Consider the following 18443-nt stretch of genomic DNA (forward strand, 5'->3'; position numbering starts at 1 on the left):
CCCCTCGCTCCAGCTACTGTCCCTTCCTGTACAGTTACTGTGCTTCCAAGGCTTTGTATGCTGTAATTTGTTTTTCCCCAGAATACTCCTCTCCTGGGAAAGCGATGCATAGGGATGCCATAATTGGGAAGAAGAATAAGCAGATCATAGTGGAGTTATAATGAAGTATTACCTCCTATAATGTCTGCCCAACTTAGTCCCTGTTTGTTTAACTTAGTTTGCCAGGGAGCATAAATACACATGTCATCAGCTGCATGTTTGGCAAACCAAGCAGTTTTTTCTCAGGATGTGCTTGGCCTCAGCATAAGAGGAAGCACAGTTGTGTAGCACAAGTGAAGATGAGAAAAATGTCTCTCCAGCACAAAGCAGAGGCTAGAGTAGCAACTCCCATAAGATAGATTTGGCCAGAGCCTTGAAGTGAAATTTTGGTGTATTTTTCACTTCACCACATGTTTTATGGGTTGTTTTTTTTTTTTTTCAGTCAGTCTAAGCTATCATCAAATAGAAATAGGATGATAAAGGCTTTTAAAATGTTAGAAATTATAGAATCTTTGCAATAAAGGGAAATAGCAATCAGATTAATGAATTTCACAGGAAAAAAAAACTGCAGTCCTCAAGACACAGATCTCCCTGTATCAGGAGACTGGTTCCACTTTGAGCTACTGAAGCCTTCATTCCAAAAGGAAGAGACAGTGTTCATTCCATGCTCACTTGTGTCTGCTGGAGTTAAGACTTAGAAGAATCAAATTTTGCTGTTACAAGTTGTTATTGCCTCATTTTATAGCAATTTTCCCTGACAACAGGGGTTGAGGGATGGCCATGGGTGGGCATAGAAGGGAACCCTTCTCCCGTTCACGTCCAGCAAGGGAGCAAGTGTAACATCCCAGTCTGTGTGTGCTGGAGGCTGCTGTGCCATTGGAACCCTGGAAACAGGGAATTTTGAACTTTCTGTGCTGTGAGGCACTGATCCCCAAAAGAACACTGCTTTTGACCTGAGGCCTTAGAGAAGGCTTCCAAAACTGAATGGTAGAACTAGAATCACTGGTGTGTAGTTTGAATAGAAGTGTGTAATGTTACATGGTGAAGGATTTGGGGGTTTAGAATATAGTAATAGATATAAAGCAAGATGGAGGTTTTGGGGCAGAGGTTTCTTTCTTTTTCACCTTCTTCTTGGGTCCAGGTGGTACTTTTTAATTGGATAGAAAATGCTGCACTGCAGATCCTGGGTGTTTGGTCATTGGGTCAAAAGTAAAAATAATTTAAGTGTCAGTTTTTAATTGGACAATTAAGCCTTAAAAGACCTTGTAGCAAGAGAGACACCTTGCCATTTCACCATTTTTAGCTTGTTAGCTAGAAGCGCAGTAGCACTCACTATAGGCAAGAATTAATAAACATCTGAGTCCGATCACAAAATTCCATCTCTCACGCTTTTAATCCCAACTCTGGTGGAAGAGAAAAAAAGAAGATAAAAAGCGATACTGGGTCATTTCAAGAAGCACCAAGGGCACCTGCTGAGAGGTTCTGCTATTATTCCCAGCCCTGAGCATGCATCAGCAAGGGACCATCCCTTGCCAGAGAGAGAGCCCCTAGGTCTGGTCTTTGCTCCAGCCTGACCCTGTAAGGAAGCCACAGAGTTTTCTCTGCAGCTCCTCACTGGGTTTTGCTCTGAATCTGCTATTGCTAGAGAATTTAAGGCAGTCCCTCTCCTCATCACTCAGAGAGAAAGCTCTTCACCTTGAGAGTGAAGCTTTAGAAAGACTGCTGTCCCACCCTGCTTCCTATATAGGTATTGCCCAACATGAGTCCTGTACCAAAAATAAAATAGCAAAGTCAACACACTTTCAGGACTCAGGAGGTAAATTTTGCCTCTTTGGGGACAGATAACTCACATAATTTAGCACAGTTACAGAGATCAGCTATCTCTGGCCAAGTCTATGTACTTCACAATAAATATGTTTTTCTTCAAGTAATTTAGAGGGTGCTCCCATACACTTACCCCTCCACCCAGAGAAAGCATATTACCATTAAATTTCCATATTACCAAAGCAGAATTATTTCTATAAAAGCTATGATTCTATTAATCATAAGCATGGTCACCTGAACTTTAAGACTCTCAAGAGGAACTGGGGCCTGGTCATCTGACTGCTTCTGCCACACTAACAGACTGCCACTAAAGTCTTTAGTAAAAAAAACCACATTCTTTTAGCTGTCACAGAAACTGGCAAAGTTTGATCCTGTAAACCTTTTTCAGAAGTTTATGTTAAGATTATTTAGTTTGTCACAAGGTAACACATATAAAGAAGAAGAGACCAAACCTCACCTGAAGATCATATATCCAAATTTTTTAGGAATTTCAAAGTCCTTCCTGTAAGCTGGATGAGTTCCTATCACAGGTGCATCAGTCAGAATCAAGAAGAAATTATGGCTCTAACTGACAAGGCTATGCTGGAAGAAGCCCTCATGTATTCTGGTAAAAAAAATAAATAATTAAATAAAACAAAACAAAAATAAAAGCTTTGGGACCTAATAGAACACACTCCTTCCTACATTTAATAGCATACTCATGGGTAGCTTCCCTGATACAACACTATTTCTGAAGTCCTCACCTTCCTCACATCCCAATTCTTTCTGAGCTCACACTTCAGCTTTCAGATGCTTCATTTATGGCTACACAATGCTTCTGGGAACACAGAAGCAAGCAGCTCACTGAAAATATTTGGGCTAAAAGGAAGCAAAACGACTTTTTGTGCAAGATCACAAGAGCAATCTTCAACAGGCCTGTGCCAAGAGCAGGATAGGCACAGGGGATCAGGTATGGAGGATGAAACACCTCTTTCCAGCCTTCTTTCCAAGCAATTCACTATCTCAGTTTGCAGTTCTGCTCTTGTGTTCTCTAACTGCAAATCACCCTGATAACACCCCATTCTAGTGACTTTTTATTTGGGTACAATTGAGTTAGACCTGAAATTCTGAAACAATCTTAGCAGGGCTGCAAACACACTTTAATGCCTTGAAAAGTAAGCCAAGTGATCTGCCATAAGATGAACAGGTAAAACAGAAGCAGTGTTGTGCCATTCACAAAAGGGTATTAACAGAGATTTCTTTTCCAACAGAAATCCACTGAATTGAATTTTAAAACTAGTATTTTCTATTTTGGGCTTGGCATATTTCACCACAGGTAAAAATAAAAATCAGCTGGGTGAAGGCTTCAGACAAGGAAGGGAAATTACAAATTGAATGGAGTTTTTAGGAGCTGCAAAGACTGAAAACATAGGACTCTGCAACAGACAGGTTTAGGGATAACTGTGCAAGGTAAGTCTTTCCAAATCCCACCACAGTCATCAGAAAACCTGAGACACTGTTCACGAGTCAGAGCACTCAGCAGATATCTAGCATAAGCTACAACATTTTAAATTATGGACGCCAGTTGGGTTTTTTCTCCCTACTTGTACTGTATCCATAAAGAACAGCAGTTTTATGGGGAAACAGCTCTGTAGGACTGAATACACTGCAGCTCACCAAAGCTCAAAGAACCGGGTTTATCCACCAGCCCCTGGCTGTAGCAGCACACAGCTGTGGGACCAAGCTTCTCCCATGACAATCGCTCAGCATCCTCGATGAAAGGATGCCAACTCTGCAGGACCACGAGGTGGATCTCAAAGATCCGTGTGGGGTCCCTTCCAACTCGGCATATTCTGTGATTCTGCGCAGCCCTTCAAGACCCGCTGATGAATCACAATGCCGAAATCCCCACTGTCGTTCTTAAGAGGAGCAAACCAGCAAGAACCGCTTCAGTGCCCTTCCTCGCACCCTGCCTCCGTGGAGTGGGAGGGCGTGGGGGCTGCCAGTGGGGAAGGAGGGAAGCGAGAGCCCTGCTCAGCCGCCCGCAGCCCCTTCCCGCACCGCAGCAAGAAGCACAAGCTGCTTCCTCCACCTCGTGGAGAATCGTGAGAATGATCCGCAAACCGCAGACACCAAAAATTGATAAAACACACAATATTTGCGCAAACAAACGAACGAACAAAAAAAAAAAAAAAGTTCTTCCCCCGGCACAGAGTGTTGGAGAATTTTTTGAAATAGTTTCCTGTTCCATCTGATTTATCATAGCTGCTTAAAAAACATCCATTTTTCTTATTAGTGAAGAACATCATTAAATAAACAAGAGATTCAGAGAAACAACTTAGAGATCACTACTGAGAAGGAATGGTCAGATCTTAAGCTACTTGGGAAGTGGCAATATTTATTAATGGCTTTATCATTAGAATGTGGGGAGAATATCAGGATAGGTTTCTTCATCTCACTGTGCTCAAAAGTTTGTACCAGTAAATATTATTGTTACTACACAAGACACTAACTCTGTTACTACTATTCTGGAACTGCTATATTCTTAATAAAAGTGGTTTTGCTTCATTGGTGCTTATCTTTGTTTCATGAGCTGTCTTGTTCTCCTTTATTTCAAGTTTACGTGATAGTATCAGATTAATCTTCTCCTGATCAACCCATATGTCAGGTTCTACTTGACACTTTTAAAAAGTGCTTTTCTTCAAAATTTCCTGTATTTCAACTCTATTTTGCTAGGTTTTTGTTTGCCTATTTGGGTTGTCTGGGAGGAAGAGGAGGGGTTTGGGGGAGTTAATGGGGCTTTTTTGGCAGGTGTTTTTTTAATAAGAGCAATTAACACTTCATTCAAATAAATCGATGAAATTACAATATTACCAGTATTCCTGGCACATTTTTGCTTTTGTTGCCTCAAATTTTGCTTTTTGACTGCTCAAAGATGATTTACCTTACAAAGATATTTTGGTTGAAGTGTCCACAATGACACCCACCCCAAAGCAAAGCATGGTATCACACAGTTGAACCAGCCAAATGTATTAACTGTGTGCTAATTGCATAGCAAGCAGCAGCGAAATTAGGTTTTAAAATCAACACTCCATTAAGACAGCTGGAAGAAATTCACACTTTGCAGTGCTATTGTGTCTGTCTGCCTACAGAATCTAGACATACTATTCTTTCTGAAAAGTAGTCAAATTGTTGGATAAAAATGCTCTGCAGAGCAAATTTCACCTTTAATCCAGATTCTAGTGTTTACCCTCCATTCCTTCTACCTTTTCCTGTGAAAAAAAAAAAAAAAGTTTAAAAATCCTCACCAAAACAAACTCCACAATCCTAAAAGCTCTTTATCCAGAGGTACCAGTGATTCCAGCCTAAACCCACTCCCCTGGCTGAGTGCAAAGGAGGCCAGAGCCCTGTGCTAGGCTCATTGCAGTCAGGCACATCGCAGCCAGGGCCGGCTCTAACATCCACACCCAGCCAGTGCTGCATGTCCCTGCTTTGTGAGGGCCCTGCCCTGGAGGGTCTATACATTCCTACGTGCAGGAGAGGAAACAGGAGTGCACAATCCCGAATACAATTTTTAGCAAGAACATGTACCCAAACTCCCTGTCCCTGTAAATGGCTGTTAGCAATTACCAGGCTACCAGCACTTTTTGGCACCTTTACAGGCAGCAGTTCCTGGTTGGATTTACCCTTTTCCCTGCTGTGGCTGTTCCCTGCCTAGCCAGCTGCATGGCAGATTGCCCCCTGGCTGCATCCATTACCTCACAAAGGCACTAAATAAGTAATAATGTTTTTATCACAAAGACTGGTTTCAAGGGACAGAAAAAGCAGAGGCTCAAGTGTCTGAACAAGGACTGTCTAGGTTTGCCATCTGTACTCAGAGAGCAGCTGCCAGCACTGCTTTCACCACCAGCTGAAGGAAGAGATTGAGACTGGAGGGGGAGCTGGCAGCTACTGCAGCAGAGGTAACAGACCACGTAAAAGAGATTGTGGATGAGGATGAACATAGAATATTTTTAATGGTGAAGAGACAAGGCACGTTAAAATGAAGAGTATTCACTGCATCCAGTGAACATTTTATGAATTACTGCCTGGACTTAGAGCTACAGCATGAATGAGATTCCTCAGCAGAGCTTCAGTAGCTGCTTGCATTTGGTGAATATTAATTCACGAGACAACTCTGCTAAAGATGACACCTACTTGACTGACAATTCTTATTTTCTGTAAAATACCAACCATTTGACTGGTAACAATCTTTTATCATCTCTCTCACAGTATGTTCTCTTTCTAGGTCAGAAAAAGCAGAAAATAATGTATTTTTCAATACACACCATTACCTGTGTGACCCCATAAAGTTCAATTCAAAACTGCAGCAAGTTAGATCACCTTTCAAAACTGCACACTTAGATAACCTTTCTACACAATGTTAACTGAATATCATTAGCACAGAGTTGTTAAGGATGGATGGGACGACTGGAAGTCACCTTGTCTAAGGCCTCTGCTCAAGCAGGATCACCTAGAGCATGTTTCCCAGGACAATGTCCACATTATGTGGTACTGCACGATTTCCAGGGCACTGCTTGATGTCTTAGTCAATCACTCCATCAGACATACCTTAAAATGCCTCGTTTCTTCCCTAGGCCTATAGTTTTAGTAGGTGCTTTTGGTGGAAGGAAAGGCATGAGACCACTGTTTCAATGCCCTCAGAGACTGTTGGCTGCACCACTACAGACAGAGGAAGAAATGCAGTCTATAAAAGATAATAAATAATAAATATTGCCTATAAAAATTAAAAGGATAATTACTGCAATACAAAAAGAAGTCTGTGTGAAAGACCAACTAGCCTGAAATTCTGTAAGGGAAATAATATCTGGGGGGAAAAGTCTTCACAATGAGATTTGGTTGCATCTGTATCATGTTAAAACTTCCTCTTGTTACTCAGAGCCCACCAGAACCACTCCATTTAGCACAATTATTTAAGACCTTCTACAGCTGACCAAGCCCTTTACAAACTTGCCAAACAGGCAAAGCCAATTCCCAGATTGACACAAATTCACCTCCCCACTGAGGCCATGAATCACCACATATATTAAACTAAAATTAAACTTATATGACTGTGGATAAATACATTCCATGCATTTTTTTTTCCAGTAGGAAACTGACCCACGTTTGGTTTGAATTAAACTCATTCGTTGCACTGAAACAAATAAGTAAATGGAAAGATATGAGTCCCTTTGAAGAGCGTGCAAATCAAATTTAGGTGATAATTAGCAGTAGATAATTGAAACCTACTGTTTATTTGCACAGAACCTGATGTTACTGAGCTACCTCTGGAATGAACAAATAGAGCTACATATTCTGCTTTCCACCCTTCTCATTTTTAAATCTTTTACAGAACATTGTCAACTCACCAATGTCAAAGCTCCTGCAACCCTGTTAAGTAAATGAGGGGAAGGAAAAAAGTGAAAATACTATTTTTCTGTTCTAAAATACAGTGGACCTTCAACAATCTACATCTACTCCTCCTCTTCTTTATTTCCATACACACAACAAAACTGGATTTCAAGATAAATCTTGCTTTTGGATTGCAGTACAAACAGCCTTTTTGAGTATAAGGTTTTAAGGCTCCTAGTCACACCATCTGTGGCATGGTTTATTCCAGCCTTCAGTCTCAAATTCTTTTAATGCCTGGACCCTGGTATCAGAGCCATAAAACTACTACTAACACCTTCAAGTCTGAAGGAGCATGGCAGATGGGGGAAAAAAAAAAAGGTAAATAAATCCAGCTTTCCCAGCCATCAATAATCTTGCCCTGGTATATATTTCTTCCAAACCAGCCAGGTAAGGAAGAAAATCCTTTCCCTCTGATTGGGGTAGATGCTAAACACATCTGTACGCAAGTAGCAGAGGTGTCTCTTAGCTAGAGATTTTACAAACTGAAGACGTGAACATTAATTCCTGAAAAAGTTATGGAAAATTTATGGAAAATGGGAGTACAGGTAAAATATTACTAATCTTTGTAGGATCCTGCTTCATTAAAATGGCTCCAAAACAAACCATGCCTCTGACAGAACACTGCTGAAGAAACAGGTCAAAGTGACTTAAGACTAGAAGCATCCAAGAATGCTCTACTACCTATTTAGGAGATTAAAATTTGACTGCCAAAGGCTAAAACTAAACAAAATCAGCGTGGGTTGGTATCTCCCTTTTAGCTTTAACAAAATCACCTGTGTTAATATTTCACTTTTTAAAAAAAGCAGTTCTCAACCTCCTGGGAAGTGAGATTTAACTCTCATGAAGTTTGTCACAGGACTAAAACTGCCCTTCTGAATAGAAGAGAGTAACAATGCATTTTAGAAAGGGAATTCTGATCACTACAGATATTGTAATGTTGCATATTGTTTTTACTAAAAACTCAAAATTAATCAAATCACTGGGGAAAATTTAACCTCGGGGGAAAAAAAAACAGTATAATAGCAAATAGATTGCATACATTCCTTACCTCTCATTAAAGACCTGCATTGTCAATGACACTCATTCAATACCTTAAGAATACCCCCCCCCCCCCCCCCATTCCACAATATTTTGGAATTGACTCACAGTTTTTAGCAATGCCCTTGCCCAAAGTAACATCAGACCTTGAATATTAGATATGTTCTTTCACAAACAGCTTTCAAACTGTGTGCGAGCCCATCCTTACAACTGTTAAGACACACAAACCCTCAGCTGAGTAAAATATTCACTAAAATCATTCTCCATCCAGGTGCAAAGAAAAAAAAGAGCAGTGTGTTTAATGTTGTGGTAATTATGCTAACTAGTACATTAAGAGATACAGTATTGTACAACTTCCTGTGTCTACAAAACATGCAGTACTTTTAAAACCCCGTTTGAGTCATTTAAATCTCAGATCCCCAAAATATCCATCCCACACACACCTACTCACCTTTCTGCTCATCTCTTCCAAACTCTGGAGCCTCTCCTCCTTCAGCCTCATGTGAATTTCCTTCTCTGGACACAAAGGTTTCCAAGTCCCTGTTCCTGAACACTCAGTATTGAGCCTTCCACAGACACAGCTGACACTTTATTTGCCCTTGGAAACAGAGGCCTCCAAAATTCCTAATTCATTTTGCCATGAATGCAACGTGGAATTGTTCAACCTCAATAATATGAACTCCATGTATTTTTTATGCTGTTGCCATTTGTCAGCCCCAGATACACCCAGCAATGCCATGCTGTGAGATGAACTACATCAGGTTTCCAGTGATGATGACTCCACTCCCTGGGCAGTCCATTCCAGTGATGAACAACCCTTTCAGTGAAGAAACTCCTATAATACCCAGCCTGAACCTCCCTTGGCACAGCTTGAGGCTTTGTTCTGTCACTACCTGCCCAGGAGAAGAGGTCAATCCCCACCCTACATATATATATATATATGTGTGTGTGTGTGTGTGCATATATATATACACACACACACACACACATATATATATATATATATATATATATATATATACACACACACACACAAAATACTGAAGAGAAGAAGCCTTAAATTCTGATGCAGCTAGTTTCTCATTTATAAAACACTTTTCCCCCACAAGGTAAAATAAAATAGGGTTTATCCTCAGCACACCGCAGGGCAACTGTAAAGGTTTTTGCTGTTACACCACAAATAATGGTTCAGCTGGATAGTCCTTTGTGGATTTCTTCCCTAGCAGAGGAAGCTCCCTCAAGCTTACTTGGTGTTTACCTATTGTAACTCATTATTTTGCACACTTTTATTCCACGTCCAATACGATGACCAGTTGCAAGATCAGCAGCACTCAGAAATGCCAATCCATAAATCACAAATAACTCAGTACACCCACCACTACTCATCTGAAATCTGTATGTGCATTGCACCTGCACACCAGAGCTGCTATGAGCAGATCTTCACCAGACCTTGCTTCTTTTCTGCAGTGACTTTCTTTAACCACAGTGAGAGCTGACCTCAGTCACAGACTATTTCTCCCATTTCTTGAAGCTGACAGATGTATTGTTGTGAAAACTCCAAGGAAACATGCCTATGATTTGAAAAGAAAAGTTCAAAGGTTTGTAAAAAAACACCTCACTGAAGAAGAGAGATATTCCTCTAACTCTTAAAATTATTTCCTTACCTTTCCTTGTGCCAATCTGATTCTGCCTTTTTTTTTCTTCATTCAGATCCTCAAAATGAATGCCGTTTTGACTTTCTTCAATCAGTTGTGTATTAACACACAAGCCTGAATCTTCAGAAATTCAGCCCCACAAGTTGGAATAAACATAACAAGCCCCAGTATAAAAATGCTATTGAAAAGCAATAAAACATACACCATGTTCCTATAACAAAGATATTTTCAGCTGAAGGTACCTGCACAGTAGACTGACATAAAATGTTTAGCAATGCAGAAGGTTTGCCTGGTGATTCTACAGGGATATGACAAAAAATAATAAAAAAAGATGCTTAGCCATTCTAGCCCAAGAAGAGATTAAAATAATATATAACTGATTTTATTCATTTTGTTACTGTCTGAATCCATGTGGGAAGCATTCAAAAGGCATGTTTATTTTGTCTCATTGACAAAATAACAAATACTAACCATGAAGATTTCTACCTTTCAACAGTGCAGGCCCTACTCCAAGATGAGAGGCAGTGCCCTTCACAATGCTCCACTTCCAAAACCTCCAAAAATAAAGTGAGGAAGTTCCAGGCATAAGTGCTTTACTAGATCAGAGTCTCAGCATACTCTCTGAAAAATTCAATCACAGTAAGAAAAGGTTCATCATCCCTCTAATAAAATTAGGAAGGTTTTTTGTAGCACCTGCAATTGCAGCATCTTCTCACAAAATACCCAAACACAGGTATCTATAACCAAATGCAGCTGACATGAGTCAAACCTCCAGCACGGATGCAGCAACCACTTGGCTGACAAAAGCCCTCTCATCTTCCATCTCCCTGAGGCATCAGGAAGATGATTCCTCTACCCTGTGAAAATACACCAGAGGACAGCGTGTCTCAAGAATCTCACTGTGGCAAGACTACTAACACCAACAAGGCAGGACCATTGGCTCTCTTGTAATTTGGAGATTAACACTACTGAGTGTAGTTATGATGCCATGTGAACCAAATCCTAAGAGTGTATGTTCAGAAAGATGCATAAGGAGTATGGAAAGTTGGCCTATTAAGTATATTACAACAGAGCTGCATCATGAAAAGCAGAGTAAGAATATTTTGTAGTCATACTACTTAAAACTGAGACCAATCATCTTTTGGAAATGTAAATATTCAACTTGGTTAAATCAAGACAATCACAGATAGACATTTTTTCCCAAATCTTTGGCTGTATTGCAATGGTTGTTTCAATTTGTAATCTCCAACTAAACATTTCCTATCCATGGATTAACAATATATTTACTGACTTGTGTCTTTTAACAGTATTTATCCAACATAACAAAATAAACTGCAATTTGTTATACTTTTTTTTTTACAAAACATTTTATAAATATTTTTACAAAATGTATACAAAGCAATTTCAAGTGAGACATACTTTACAAATGAAGGTATTTAAGCAAATAAAGTCCATACCACGCTGACAATAAGTGACACATCCTCTTTAAGTGAAGTCAGTCTGTAAGGCCTCCCTACTCTAACAGATAAATTATACCAAAATCTTCAAAATGAACATAGTTTTCTTAATTGCCAGTTTAAAATTTGTTTTAATATTAGGCAGTATTAAATAACATTGAAATCACAATGCTGATCCAGCAAAATAATGAAAACATGTTTAAAATCATGCACATTCACAATACTTTGCTGGACTTGAGCCCATATGATTAATGAATTTTTTTAAGCACCACAAAAATACATTTCTTTCATTTACGGCTTCACCACGTACCAGAATTCCTTTAGAATTGAATTCAAAGAGTGAATGACAGAACATTAACAATCTAAGATCAATCTTACTAGGATTGTTCAAGGGGTTCCTCTCATCAGCAGTTCAGAGAAATGGGTCTGACCAAATCAACCACAATTACTTTTTGCAATTTGACATTTTTTATATGCCATTGTCCCCCCTTCCCAATGAGATCCAACAGAAGACACATACCCTGATACTTCAGTTATATATCTGCTATAGAGAGGCTGAAACCCCACACCCATTCGAGGTGGTACAATAACCAAGGGGACTGATGAATGTGCAACTTCATTTTTTTTTTTCCTCAATAAAAGAAAAATTTAACTAGTTAACATAAAGCTGCGTAACTTACTGCTCTCCTTCTTAAATAGTTCAGAATTCTTACATTTCCAAAGAGATAAAATATGCATCAGGATACACAGCCATGAGAATATTATTAAATCTAAAAAGGCAATAGGTGAAGACTATCTTGTCAGTTTTGCCAATAAGAAAATAACTAACTGCCTGAGAGACTATTCTGTGGACACCCAACTAAAAATTTAAAACTGGCAATACTTATTAATATTTCATAGAACACTTGGGAATGTTGGGTTTTACAAACATGTACTCTAAAATTGGCACAATTTATTTAAATGGCAATTAATAACATACAAAACCAGTACTTCCATTCACGTTGAAGGGGAAATGAATTTTAAGGAAGTTCATCTATCTCTCATTGCTTTCTAGATTTGGTTTCCTTTAGTGGTCAGACAGTGGACTGTAGCTCAATACTGAGTTGCGTTGTAACATTCTACTATCCCAAGGATCTAATTCTGCTTCCTTCCGTGCCATTCAGCTGGACTGAATTACACACCAGCAAAACCTTTTGGCATCTCTCCTGGCGATCTGACTGACAACCACAGCTTGTCACAATGAGCCTCTCACATCGTGAAAATCATAATCAGCAAGTCTGGGAAATGGCTGGCAATGTCTCGGAGAAATGGTGGAGAAGTTCAGGGGGAGAACATGAGCATACCTTAGAAACCACAAAAGCTGTATCCTCCTGAGCAGACATATGTACTACACACACGTGACGAACGTCAGCGCGCTTATGTGCACAAAAGCACTTATGACCAAAGTAAACTAAAACAAAGCAGCATGGGCAGTAAAAAAAAAAAAAGTCATAGATTAAAATAAATAAATAAAATAATAAGATTCTATCTTAATAACATGACAGCAAGCCAAATACAAACCGTGCAATGGTTTCACTTGGCTTTACAATATGAATTAATAATTACACATTTTTTGATATGTTTAAACAATGGGATTGCTGATCAACTTTGGTCTGTACATATCTTGATAATTATGACTGCTACGGTGGATGATTAAACATTCTCTGACAGCAAAAAGCAAAAAAAATCAAAAATAAACACTGGCCTTTAAATTTAATCAGAGTAAGGCTAACATCCTCTTAAAATATAAGCTACAAATACAGTTTTCAAATAAAAGTGCTTTTGACACTTGGTCTGAAAAAAAAAAAAACAAACAACAAATTAAAAAAAAATATACCACTTCAGAAAGACTCAAGGCTGACTACATCCAATTATAAAATGCAAAATCTTTTCCTCAAGAGATAACATATATGTATTATATATATAAATTCATGGCTCTATCATGGCCTCATCCTGTACACTTTGCTATTTACTGGCTTCCATTCTACCTTCCTTAGTCAAGCATTTATTATTTCATATCATGCCACTGTGACTAAGATCATATAATATCATCCCACAGACTAAAGTTACCCACTACAAATATATCAAGTACTAGTTTCTGCTCAGAAAGCAATAGAAAAGCACTTAAAGTTTAAATTATGAAGCCTTGTAAACACACTGATGATTTCCTTCCAACTTAAGAATCCTAGAATTCAGATTCATTAACAAAGCAAATAATCACTTCTGAATAGAGGTACAGTGGGTTTTCCAGAAAAACTAAAATTTTGATGATTTGTGGAAGAGAAGGGTAGGGGAGAATTGTTGCTTCCATCACTCTTTAAAAACATTTTCTCAATAAATATATCCTTTCAAATGACTGTGATTGTCAGTATATTATACCGTATTATATAGGGCCTAACAACCTGCAACCCTGTTACGTTGCAGTACTGCTCAATTATCAAAAGCACTATCATAATAATACTTGAAACAGTAAGGCCCTAACAGACTGCATTCTAACAAGGATTAACTTTACTTGGATATCTCACTGTAACCACAATGAGTATTGCTCTCAAAACACAGAACAGAATCTAATTTAGAAAGGTTAACCTTAAATGCATGTCAGGCTGTACTTGTGGTGTCATTCACATTTGCTTCTGCTAAGAGAAACATAACTTGTCCATGGTACTATTAACACTCTAAGATACTATTTACAGCTGCTTCTAAAATAGAGTCAGTTTCTACAACACTTTCACTGTGGTCTGGAATAAACTTTTCCAGGCAGTTCTCTTGTGAAGCAATAGGCGAAAAATTAGGGAACTCTAATTCAACCGAGCCACTACTCGCTGCCTCATTTTGTGGCTGCCTCCCAGTTTTTTTAAGTTCTAAGATGTTTTTAAATGTAGTTTCTAAACTCTTACTGAGCAGCAAGTCTTGCTGGGCTTCACCAGAGCCTTTCCTGTTATCAGGATGCAAAACCTCATTCTTTGGAGAGCTCCTCAGAGTTTTGTCTTGAAGTGAATTATTACACGTTACCTTTGAGAAAGACTGAACTGTGTTCCTTGATATTTTATTGTGTGTTTCTTGACTGCCTCTTGACACAATTTTTGACAAGTCTTCAGAACTCGAAGAATTCTCAGTGGACTTGGCAAGATCTTTCCTACTCATCCTTTCTTCAGAACGGGCCACATATTGGCTCTCAGAAGAACAATTAGCTTTTTCAAACTTTAAAGCTTTAGTGAGGCTCTCAGATTTTTTAGAGGAAGCTTTTCCTTCTTGTGGTGTCAGAATGTTGTTAGGCACTAGAGGAAGTTTACTGTGATTTGTGGACTCTGCTGAGCTGGATTTTGGTCGGTCTCTGGTTTGGGTTTTGGTAGTCTGACTTCGAGAAGGTAACGTTTTGCTAGGCTGATGGTCACTTTTGCTGGACTGTGCTTCTTCAGCTGTTTTCTCAAATTGTTTGGCAGAACAACAAAAATCGGCCTGATAACCATCTGAAAATTAAGCAGCAACATTTTACTAAAATTACCCACGCATCCAAATGACTGACACTCCAACACAGTTCCTGAGTACGGAAATTCAAATAACATCCACAGCTTACAGATCTGGCTCTTTAAGAGATGTTCATATGCTTAAGTGTTCTGCTGCATACAGTGCAGGAGATTAGCGCTAAATTAATCAGCACACTGCTCACGTATGTGCACTGTAAAACCAGATTAAGGGCACTTCCCAGCATTCTAAATATGCAAATATGGTCTCTGAAGATTAATAATTTCTACAACACCACCTGTGAATATATTTTAAAATATGCAGATCATGCAGAACCTTTAAACAAATCGTAGCTGTAATATTCCACAAATAATGCATTTCCAGGTGCTATGTTTAACAATATCCCAGTTAAAAATGCTGCCATTTAAATGGCCATGACACTCCAGGAGCAAAACTTCATTAAGATGAACAAGTGTATTCATACTTCAAACAGTGCTGCTCTTTCTGGCTGCAAGCAAACTCAGAGATTCTTCCCTGCTAGAATGGAGGCACTACAGGAGTAATGGCCGCCGTCAAAAGGAACTCAAACATTTCTCTGCCAAAGAGGTAAAATATTTTTTTCCCCACAAATAACTGCTTCAACCCTACAATGTCTCTGAATTGCTGGATTCTGGAGTTATAAAAGTTATCTTGCAAATGCTTATTCAGTATTACAGCAACTGGAATACATAGCAATCAGTGCCTCACTGTGGCCACAACTATTTTTAAACACTCCATGCTTAATTTAGAAGTTAAGCATTACTTACCAGGATCCACAAGTGCAAGACGCTTATCCCGGGTCAGAGATGCTCTTTCCTCCTGGTTAAACATCCTATCAATCATAACCATTTCTGCAGAGGGATTTATCCGCTGGAGGAAAAGGAAACAACCAATCTCTGTAGTTACTCATGTTGGTGTCAAATCAAAACACTGATAGATTAGTTAATTTTCAGAGAAGAAGAAACTTTTTGTTACGTATTTGCGAAGAACTCCCATAATTCAACAGTCTTGACTCTGACCCAACCACTACTGAAACTCAATCATGAAATACTGCTCACATTATACTGTAAATTTTATTTGGGAAAGACTTTAAAACAGTGATTTGCTATTCCAGTTGTATCAACTGTACTTTATCAGGACTGTGTATATTTACTATTGCATACCACAATTTTTTTACCTCACACAGTATCCTTCTCCTTTAGGGGATCAACCAGCAAAAACCTTGAACCGGGACCACTCTACCATCTTCCCTGCACTTCACTCCCATCCTTTCAACTAGCTGGTGCAGAGCTGCATTTTGCTGACAACATCTTCAAGCCAGTTAGTTCCATCCACCACAGAAAATGTTCACTGCACTACCATAACACAAGCAGCTGGTTTCAAACTTAACTGCTATGTGAAATAAACCTTTCAATATTACTAAATGGGATTTCCCATACAACATACTAGATGCTAAAAGAACAAATCTCAGCCTCCATCCTCTCTTTGCACCTGCCAATACTTGCAAATTTTTAATGGCTAGGACCTTTTACAATGCAACTGCTAGCTCTAAAACCATATTCATTCTAACAGTTATATTATGTATTCCTGTCTCTAAATATCTAAATGTCTATTATATGCAAATTTGAAACTCTTCCAGCCTTGAAAACTAGCATGTCTGAAGTCACAATGGTATTTCTTGATCCTTTTAAAATACATTCTTGAAGTAACTTTGTCAGTTTTATTTTACCTCATACCTGGGATTGTGAAAGCACTTAAATCAGAAGCACTTCTGATAAGTTCCACCTAGCTTTTAATGACAATGATTTCCCAAACTTTGATATGATTTGGCTCCAATTATAATACGGCTGGAGGCCTCTGAATGGACATCAACACTATTTCAGATTCCATGAGCCACAGAAATACACAGAAATCACCCTCCTGACTATCACAGCCTATTCAGTGTAAAAGCAGAAGCAGAGAACAGAAGTTCATGTGCTTGTTCAGTAGGGATTTTTTTAACAAACTCAATTCCCATCCCATAAACAAAGTGTACCTGGGTTCTACACCTTACCATTGCATCTTCTATAAGCAAACATCTGTATTTGTTCAGCATAGCCTGCGTCCTCTTCAGAAGCTGTGTAGCTACAGATTCAAATTCACTGTCCACTAGAAAGACAAAGTACACTTTCAAACACTGTTCTTCAATAACCTGCACAAATTTTAAAATGTTCCTTTTCTTATTGCTCTAATTTACATTAAGATCTCCCTCAATACACTGATTACAAATGTACTGCCAAATTTTAAAAAGAAAATTACCTTTTCTTAAATCATCTTCTGTTGGCAGCGATCCCTGGCACACATGGTATGAGAGGAGTCTCTGAACTGCATCATTTAATGATCTGAACCGACTTTTATCTGGTGTCACAGCATGTACCTGATCCTTCTGCAATTGCTGCAGAATACTACAAAAAAATTATAGATATTTAACATACTGTACAGAGTTTTTACATTGACAAAAGTAAAAATTAAGGTTTCTGCAGCAAAATTACAACAAAATAATGACTTACAAAGCTCCTTTAGTTAACTGTTTAGCAGCAGGCCTTTTCTGTCCAACTAAATGACCATCCACCTAAGTTCAAAATGAAAGACAAATTACAATATATCCCTCATTTGCAAAGCCTAAGTTTCAGGATTTGTTTCTGTCAATTAGGAACATCACCAGCACTAACTGTAACCACCATATAAGTATAAACACTTTCAATTATCTCCTATTTTCACAAGGCACTGTAACCACAAAACAGGGAAGTGACATAAACCAAAGGTCTGAAATGTTGTTTGTAGACAAATTCCACTGTTGCGCATGAAACATATTTCAATAAGAAAGAGATGACCAAATTTAACAGGTGCAAAGAAGGAAAGGTACAACTAAAAACTGTTACAAATCTGCTCATACAAATTGTCTGCATTTCTCAGAAGATATCATCTTGCCTGAGACTGATGAATTACAGTATCTGTGAGGAAAGCAGGCTAAGGTTGTGCCCTTAAATTCTCAAAAGACACAGTGGCTGGGGGTGTGATCAAAGTCAGTCTAGGAATTCTATTTCAGTGTCAATGCTCCAGATATGCCCGTTAGGTAGAGATCAAATTCATTTTTTCCTTTATGTAGATATTTAATGAAATCAAAATTTTTCCTGGGAACACTCTCCTAAGACCTGAGGTTCTCTGTAGAGTCTCATGGCAGGCACACTGGAGTATTTGCCTCAAAAAGCCTCCAGCTTCAGAGCATAAAAAGTAGTGACCACCAGAAAGAATGAACACCTGACCAACTATTACACAACCAGGCTGACCTCCTAACTGAGCACTACAGTACCTTCTGCTCTACTTGTACATCAATGAGACATGGAAAAACATTCCTGTCCTACTGCATTGACAAATACATTTACAAACAAAAACTCTTGAGTGAGATCCTCTCCAA

At 38.7% G+C, this 18443-nt stretch overlaps 1 protein-coding gene across 14 annotated transcripts in view; it reads right to left on the minus strand.

Moving 5' to 3' along the window:
- BICRAL (BICRA like chromatin remodeling complex associated protein) overlaps positions 1–18443 on the minus strand; it is a 70070-nt gene that overhangs the window by 13075 nt on the left and 38552 nt on the right. For 9 of the 14 annotated variants that reach the window (XM_062490377.1, XM_062490371.1, XM_062490375.1 and 6 more), the window contains 5 exons: positions 17536–17597; positions 17285–17430; positions 17040–17134; positions 15754–15856; positions 10986–14952 (listed from right to left, as the gene is read on the minus strand). In XM_062490377.1, the coding sequence (XP_062346361.1) occupies positions 14150–14952; positions 15754–15856; positions 17040–17134; positions 17285–17430; positions 17536–17597 (1209 nt within the window). In that variant the 3' untranslated portion in view covers positions 10986–14149. Of the gene's footprint in view, positions 1–10470; positions 10608–10985; positions 14953–15753; positions 15857–17039; positions 17135–17284; positions 17431–17535; positions 17598–18443 lie in introns of those variants that run through there. The other 5 variants (XR_009933073.1, XM_062490383.1, XM_062490384.1 and 2 more) reach the window with 4 other exon arrangements.

Source organism: Cinclus cinclus, chromosome 3 (genome assembly GCF_963662255.1).
Source record: "Cinclus cinclus chromosome 3, bCinCin1.1, whole genome shotgun sequence".
NCBI classification, from domain to species: domain Eukaryota; kingdom Metazoa; phylum Chordata; class Aves; order Passeriformes; family Cinclidae; genus Cinclus; species Cinclus cinclus.